This window comes from Cuculus canorus, chromosome 24 (genome assembly GCF_017976375.1).
Source record: "Cuculus canorus isolate bCucCan1 chromosome 24, bCucCan1.pri, whole genome shotgun sequence".
Lineage (NCBI taxonomy): Eukaryota > Metazoa > Chordata > Aves > Cuculiformes > Cuculidae > Cuculus > Cuculus canorus.
In genome coordinates, this window is record NC_071424.1 from 5,494,632 (window position 1) to 5,502,871 (window position 8,240).

The 8,240-nt window shown below is 48.2% G+C and overlaps 1 protein-coding gene across 2 annotated transcripts; it reads right to left on the reverse strand.

Annotated features, from left to right (window-relative positions):
- Positions 1–294: 294 nt before the first annotated feature.
- Positions 295–7,691, reverse strand: LOC128854441 (omega-hydroxyceramide transacylase-like). Of its 2 annotated transcripts, none has more exons than XM_054087871.1 (7): positions 7,413–7,691; positions 6,246–6,469; positions 5,027–5,092; positions 4,167–4,376; positions 4,024–4,084; positions 3,325–3,540; positions 295–1,372 (listed from the first exon to the last, which is right to left on the reverse strand). In XM_054087871.1, exons 1-7 carry the CDS (start codon positions 7,606–7,608, stop codon positions 1,227–1,229), a joined length of 1,119 nt encoding a protein of 372 aa, XP_053943846.1. In that variant the 5' UTR covers positions 7,609–7,691; the 3' UTR covers positions 295–1,226. The 2 variants fall into 2 exon arrangements, with proteins under 2 accessions (XP_053943846.1, XP_053943845.1); XM_054087870.1 differs by lacking the exon at positions 295–1,372 and adding an exon at positions 1,822–2,803.
- Between the last annotated feature and the right edge of the window lie 549 nt (positions 7,692–8,240).

The window sequence follows — 8,240 nt, forward strand, 5'->3', positions numbered from 1 at the left end:
ACCTGCTGCCGTCTCCCCTTCCATCCTAGACGGAGTTACATCTCTCAACCCCTGCACCAAAGCAAGGGTGCTCAAAACCAGCTCCTGAACTGTGGTGATGATCCCTCCACAGATCAAAGTGGAGAGGGCAGAGAGATGCCCACTGCTTCCTGGGCAGAGCTGGACTAGCCAGCCTGGTGTTGGCTTTTGCTCACACTGCACTTAATTATAGAATCACAGAATGGTTTGGGTTGGAATAGACCTTAAAGATCATCTAATTCCAACCCCCCTTGCCATGGGCAGGGACACCTCCCACTGGATCAGGGGCTCCAAGGCCCATCCAAGCTGACCTTGAACCCCTCCAGGGATGGGGCAGCCACCACTGCTCTGGGCAACCTGGGCCAGGGCCTTCCCACCCTCATTGTGAAGAATTTCTTCCTCATGTCTAATCTAAATCTTCCTCCTTCCCATTTAAAGCCATTGCCGCTCATCCTATCACTCCACGTCTTTTTACAAAGTCTCTCCCCAGCTTTCCTGGAGCCCTTTTCAGCACTGGAAGCTGCTCTAAGTTCTCCCCAGAGCCTCCTCTTCTCCAGGCTGACCAACCACCACCTCTAGGTGGTATAGAACCATTTCATTCCACCTCAGGCCCTTTCATAACTTCTACTCAAATGGGAATTGAGATCCCCCCAAAATAAAATTCCCATATGAGAATTGGACACTAAATTTGTCTGTAAGTCTCAGACACAAACAGGAGCGTAGTTTGAACTCTCCGGTGCATCCCACCCGCCCCTCCATGGCATGGTGCTTTGTTAGAAAAAGTAAGTAAAACTTGGAGAATTTGAACAAAAAACAGCCAACAAGGAAAATCCAAACTAAAACAATCACAGCGCGGAGCCTTCCCACTCCAGAGCTGCAGAGACCTGCTAGAGATAAGAACTTAATGAGTCATCATTGAAATCAGCTCTCTTTTGGTTTATTAATCCCCCATCTCGTCAAGCAAGCAGAGTCGATGCTGTCTCCTCTGCGTGATCTTGGAGGTAATGACAAAAGGGGGATCTGCCAGAGGCAATGGATAGAGGCGAAGTTTGGTGTCTCTTGGCTTTGAGGAGCTTGTTCACCCTTAGGGAAGCACGCTGGGAACCACAGCTGCACCCAGTTCAAACCAGCTGAGTAGATCCTGTCATCAGCCCCAAATACCTCCTTTAAAGGTGGGTCATGGGGATAAGATGGGTTTGTGGTCCTGCTTATGTCATTGCTGCCACAGCGTCCTCTTCAGTGCATCTCGGTGCGTGTCTGCAGGCTGCGTTGCAAGCTGCTCTCTTTCCCTCTTTAAACGTGATCTGGGGCCAATGGCAGCAGCGGGGGCAAAACTGCTCTCCTGTAGCTGTCCCTAAGGGGAGTAAAACCACATTGGTCAATCTGACAGACACTTCTTAAGGTTCTTGTGAGGCAAACTGGATTCAAATGTCTGACCGTGGCTGCTTCCCTCCCTCTTGTTAACTAGAAAGTAATAGGATCGGCAGGGTTTGATATCCTTAAAATATTTCTCTTGTACCACTGTCCTGTTGCTTGTCCTGGTCTGCATTGAACTTGGCAGAGATGTGAGGGGGTGGGATAAGAGTTTGGGACCAACCCAAGCCAGTAGGAGCTTTCTCTAAAGCTAGATCCCACTGCACATCCAGTGGAAAAGGGAATTGTGGGGCTTGATCCATGCCACTGAGCCAAAGGAAAACAAACACGAGCCCAACCCTGCCTGCGGCTGTGGCTGCAGGTTCTTGATGCCACTCTGCTTCTCGTTTGGATGTTAAGAAGAGTGCAACTCATTGTGCAGCTGTCTGGGCAGGCACATGGATAAAAATGCAAATGTTTGTGGTTAACGTGCTTATCCAGCTGGAATCTAGCTGGTGTGCAGGTCCTACTGGACACATTCCAGTCGCCCTCTGGAGACATTCTGACTTAGGAAACCGGGTGTGAGTTTTTGCAGGTTTATACCCTTGCTTATCCGGTAACATCAATGATATTATAGTGTTGTACAGATAAACAGTGAAATAGCCTTTTCCTGGCTTAAACCATCAAGGCTTTTCCTTCCCAGAACTGAAAAATCTTATCTACTGCTTCCTTGGTGGCTGAGAGCCCTGACTGACCTCTTGGTTGCTCTGTGGCCTAACAAATGAGTCTTGATTCCTTCTGCAGGTGACCTGAAATAGGCCAAAAATGTGGCAGCCCGGCTGCAAACCAGAGACAAAAAGACTCCTGATAGCCCAGCACCTGCCCAACCTCCAAAGAAACGTGGTTCCTATGCTGTTGTTTCAAAAGCTCCACGTAGTCAGTACTGATGAAGCCTTTAAAACAGCGAGCATGGAAGCAAATTGCACAACCTAACGCCTCGTTTCTATAGCAGGTCTCTTCTGATGGGTAGAGTTGGCTTGTTTTTGATGGAAAGGTTTTCTTTGCTTTCATTTTATGTTTCCCAAGCTCTTAGATTTAGATCTGGAATGGTAACAGCCTTGTTCTTTGCTCTTTATAGTCCTCCTTTGGTGTGGTCCTCCTAGGTATAAACAGAACACTATTTGGGTCTTTTTTCACTTCTTTAATGTATGTTGCAAGATTTTAAACCATCATCACATTGGAAAAGTGGCGTAATTTTTTTCCTAAGGTGAGGAATTCTAAAACTTTGAAAGGCTCAGAAAGAATAAGAAAATAAATAATAAAATTGCAAGCAACATTTTACTCCAGCGCATACTTCTTCCTATTCCGCCAGAAACAATACGAGGAACTGGAATCTCAGATGCTGAGGGTTCACCAGTTGTCCGTGTCAAAACTGGAAGGGGAGAGGGGATTATTTTGTGTAGGTTTAACAGCGAACTAGAAGTTTTGGATTTAAACCTGGTGGATGTTGCTTAAAAATGATGCAGGCAGAGGTTTACCTGCAGCTCTAAGAGGATTTTCTTGCCTTGAAGTATTTCCACAGCAGAAATATTGATTGGACCGGAGCAGCAAACTCAGCTCTGACCACTGAGACACCACTCCTTCCCTCACCCTTCATGAAATGATGCATGGACAGACCCTGTTATTACCTCGCGCGGGGAGTGAATGGATTTCTTCTCAGAAAGAGCTACTTCTCCAAAGAGCCCTCCTGACCTGGTCACAGTTTAAGTCCTCAAATATCACTCAAAACAAGTTCAGCACGAGACTTGACTAATAACTGCTGACCCAAGAGGGGATTCTCTCCCATTCCTGATGTTCTCACCTGCCAGAGCCTGTAAAAGCCCAGCCAGCCTCTGGGCAAGTGTCACTTAGCTAATGAAAACGGATGGCGTAAAGAAAGAGTTGGTCCTCTACCTTTCTGATGGTGGAGAAGGTGTTGTGGGGCTTCCTCTTCACCTGCTGCCTGAATGGTGTCCGGATTCTTCTGGGTGACATCCTCACGGCTGGTGGCTCTGGAGTGCAGTTCTATAGTTTCTGGTTTCCAGTGCAGAGTCCTTTCATCTTTCTGACATGATTTACGATCCAACGAAAGCGTACGGTCCTCATCAAGGTAATTTATACCAAATTCACCTGGTGGGAAGAGAATCCAGCTCTCGCTGCTTGTTGCTCAGCTCTTTGGCCTCCAGCAATGTGAGGCATGACCGGAGCTGACTGAAAAATGGAGGGAATGACACAGTCCATGGCTACTCTGGGATTAGGGATATGGTCAGGGATCACCAAACATTGCTGTTTTGTGCATCAGTCTAAGACCACAGTGGGCACCTGAGCCTCCACTTCTCGTGTCTGGGTCCTGGGAACCTGCATTCCCTGGAAAGCCCAGTGGGGCAGAGAAGGGGGGACCTAATGTCATCCAAGGGTAAGGGGTGAACAGGGAGCTTCAGGAAGACCATAGAGAGGATGGGACTCAACTAATCCTGGCAAAGCCAGGGATGCAGGGATCTCTCTGCCCTGGTCACTCTGGATGCATTGGCAGAATCTCTTACTGCCCGTCAGCAAACCAACGTTGGCAAGAAAACCACCTGACCTACCTGCTCATCGTTCCCAATCACTTACCCAGTCTTTTTAAGAAGGAGACCGTGTCCTGGTAGCCATGGGTATAAAAGTGGTCCACAACCTGTAGAGGGAACACGACCATCAGGGCAGATGGTGCAGCTACAGGGGCCTCACGGGTTGGGGTACCTGAAGAAGCAGCTCACTTCGTTTGACGGAAGCAGAAAAATATACATGAAGCGGTAGATGTTTCTTTTTGATATGTGTAAAATGCAATCAGAGATTTGGAAAGTGAAGAAGGCAGCTGAGCAATCTCTGGGACAGATATCGTATTCGCCGCCGAAACCAGACACGGTGATGGTGGTCTGGGATATAAAGTTGGCTCGCCACATACCGAGTTCCCCATCAATGTAACGCTAGGAGAGAAAACAAGAAACCCTGAGTCTTGCTTCTTTCTGAGAGAAGACTGCTTTCTCATGTGTACGTGCATTTGAGGTTTCTTCCCGACCCAAGTCCAAACTAGACTGAGGTGCCGTAGCCACAGAACCTTTTCCAGGGAGCATTGTCTAGTGTGCTCCAAGTCTACGCCCACCACATCCTCTCTTCCAGCTGCAAAATTACTCTTTAATGCAATTGGGGAAAGTGCAGCAGAAAGGAGTCGAGCTAACTCCACGGATGGGGTATGGATGGACACTTGTGCAAGTGGTGAAGCCCTGGCAGGGGCTGCCCAGGGCAGTGGTGGAGTCTGCATCTCTGGAGAAGTTCAAAATCCATGTGGCTGTGGCACTTGGGGACATAGTTTAGCAGACACAGTTGGGGTTGGGCTGATGGTTGGACTGGATGAGCTTAGAGGGCTTTTCCAACCTTAATAATGATTCTAAGGTCGGTTCTGTCTGCAGTAAGGTCAAGTTGTGGGGCACCTGGGTTCAGTTCTTCCCTCTGCGGACACTATGAACACAGCACCAAGAAACTTTGGTAGCAAACACAGGTATAGACGTGCTTAGTGCCGACACAGGCCAGAAGGGCCCTTGGCCCGATCCAGGATAGGGTGGACTACGTTACTCACCACCCCACGGTACACTGGAGGCAAAAACCCAAAAAACACTGGGATGAAGCAGCTGCACAACACGGCCTGGGGGTGAGACGGAAAACACAGAGGTGAGCGAAGAGCCACGAACACGTGTTGCCTTTGGGACTGGTGGCTCATCTGAGAATGCCAAACTGGGGGCTCCCACCTGAGTTGTTGGCACCGCTGACTGTTGTGGACCAGAGCATGTCTGATATCCACAGCCAGGGCTGGAGAGGTAGGGAGGTAACCTGTGAGATACCTCGTTTTGCTCCCTGCGTGCTCAGGTCCTGTAGATTATTCAGCCATCAATCAAAAGGGCTGATTTTTTATCACATTCAGCTTGTGACCCTGTTTGGCTTCATAAGGTGGCAAGGACACCAATCATGGCATGGAGTGAGGTTCAACAAGGCCAAACGCCGGGTCCTGCACTTGGGGCACAACAACCCTGTGCAGCTACAGACTGGGGGAAGAGTGGCTGGAGAGCTGCACGGAGGAGAAGGACCTGGGGGTGATGGTTGACAGGGACTGAACATGAGCCAGCGGTGGCCCAGGTGGCCAAGAAGGCCAACGGCATCTTGGCTTGGATCAGACACGGTGTGACCAGCAGGGCCAGGGAGGGGATTCTCCCTCTGTACTCGGCACTGGTGAGACCGCACCTCGAGTACTGTGTTCAGTTCTGGGCCCCTCACCACAAGAAGGATGTTGAGGCTCTGGAGTGTGTCCAGAGAAGAGCAACAAAGCTGGTGAGGGGCTGGAGAACGTCTGACGAGGAGCAGCTGAGAGAGCCTTGAGAAGAGGAGGCTGAGGGGAGACCTTATTACTCTCTACAACTATCTGGAAGGAGGTTGTGGAGAGGAGGGAGCTGGGCTCTTCTCCCCAGTGACAGAGGACAGGACAGGGGAATGGCCTGGAGCTCCACCAGGGGAGGGTCAGACTCGATATTTTGAAAAAAATTTTCACAGTAAGGGTCATTGGACACTGTCAGAGGCTGCCCAGGGAGGGGGTGGAGTCCCCATCCCTGAACATATGTGAAAGACGGGTAGATGAGGTGCTCAGAGACATGGTTTAGTGGTTGATAGGAACGGTTGGACTTGATGATCCAAAAGATCCTTTCCAACCTGGTGATTCTATGATTCTATGACTATTGTGAGGTCCCAGTGATGCTGTGGAACACGGACAGGCATCTTCTCCACAGGGTGGCTGTAGCTGCTCTCACCTCAATGAGTTCCTGCTTCGAGGTAAAGTCTGAAACCGTCACGCTCCTCCAGTCGTGCAGACGGGTGACGACAATGTGCAGCTTGCCAGATACCAGCTGGTGGGCATTGGTGGGCAGATGTTTGTTTAAGACCTTCTTTAAGATTTTCATGGCATTTCCTCCTCCGAGAAGCCCCACCCAGGAAGATTGTTTCACATAATGGAAGAAAGAATTCTTCACTTCCTCTAAAGCAAAGCAAAGCAATCATTCCACATCGTTTATATTATTATTTAGGTACTTTCTGGGCTGCATTTCCACTTCATAAAGTGGCATTTTACCAGGCTGGTAAATTCTCATAGAAAGCCATTATTCTCATTAGGGCTGAGGCTCTCATGAATGGACTTATATTTTCCTTCAATATTGCAGGTGGCAGAAGTATTTTGTTTTCTTTTCCCATTCTCTCCATTTCCTCTGCAAGACGTCTTAAAAATTTGGAGGGATATGGGAGAAAATTCACAGAAAGATCTTGTTCAACATTTCCTTTTGTTGGCTCTGCGTCTCAGTTCTGTGGCTACAACTTGTTTTTTATTTCATGAAAGAACAACACTGATCTTCTCTATATTCAATATTATTTTAACCCTCTGTGTTTTGGGAATCTACCAGCAACCCCAAATGCCTTCTCAGTGAGGTCACTTCTGGTTTTCGTATTAGATATACTTACCATTATTTCAAGTTAATAAGATGCAATGACTTATTTAATAAATATATTTAGTCTGTTTTCTCTGTGCTGGTTAATTTACCCATTTCTTCCACTCTTAAAGAAGTCAAAGAAGTAAAATTCTGAGGAATTAATCACTGATTAGACTAGACATAAGGAAGAATTTCTTCACCATGAGGGTGGGGAGGCTCTGGCCCAGGTTGCCCAGAGCAGTGGTGGCTGCCCCATCCCTGGAGGGGTTCCAGGCCAGGTTGGATGGGGTTTGGAGCCCCTGATCCAGTGGGAGGTGTCCCTGCCCATGGCAGAGGGGTGAAACTAGATGATATTTCAAGTCCTTTCCAACCCAAACAATTCTATGATTCTATAATTAAGGATAATTATAAAAGCAATGTTCATTCGTAACTCCAAAATCGCCAGACATTCGATCTCTTTAGACACAGAATAAATGGAAGCAAGCGCACAACCCTTACCTATATCACAGTCACACAATCCAACCGCAGCTACAATAGATCCCGAAGATGCCCCATAGACCCTGGATGCAGATTTGAGTATGTTAGGTGATAATTCCTTCAAAGCAGCTAAGACTCCAGCTTCGTACGCTAGCAAGGTACTGCAGCCTCTGAACAGTATAGAGAAAGGTCCTCCCTCATTTCCACTTATCTTCATCACCTCTGCTAACACCAAGCTCTCAAACCACAAGAAAGCTGCTGCCCAGGACAGGTTTGAAGGTTTTTTTTTCCCTTTCGCTACGGCTGTTCCCAACCTGTTCCCGTTTCTGACCACGTTCTTGCTGTTTTATATCTCTGACACAGATCTCTAAGCCAAACGTTCAGTGGGCAGAAGTGGATGGCGTGATGTCTTAATATCTAAGACCTCTCATTACAGCAACTACATTGCAAGATGCTTCTAAGGTGTGGACTTGTTTGCTGAATATCCAGGCAAGGTGGAGGCCCACATGCCACGCTCATGTGCTGGGAAAGCAGCACAGGGGTGGTCAGAAGGCCTCAGAAGTGAGCCCTTCCAGTGAGGAAAGCTGCTTCTCCAGGCTGGTGAGCTGCTTTAGAGGTACCCTGAGGTCCCAGCCCAAGTTTCCAGCCTCGAGTATGTAGGAATCAGCAAATACTCCCTGAAATACGAGTCTTGCGAGATGCTGCTCAAAGCTGTCTTGCCCCATTTGTTATGAAATCCCATCCCAGGGAGTGGAGAAGTTGGACAAGGTGACCTGATTACTAAAGAAATCACAACCCAAGCTGTTCTCCTGGTTTCATAACTTAAGGGTTTGAGTTTGCTTTCAGAGG

Excerpts from the sequence above, each read along its gene's own strand:
- LOC128854441 (XM_054087870.1), bottom strand. The coding sequence starts at position 7,608 with ATGAAGATAAGTGGAAATGAGGGAGGACCTTTCTCTATACTGTTCAGA. Across the intron at positions 5,093-6,245 it reads CGAAGCAGGAACTCATTGAG|GCCGTGTTGTGCAGCTGCTT; the intron begins GTGAGAGCAGCT and ends TCTCACCCCCAG. Across the intron at positions 4,377-5,026 it reads CTCCAGTGTACCGTGGGGTG|CGTTACATTGATGGGGAACT; the intron begins GTGAGTAACGTA and ends TTTCTCTCCTAG.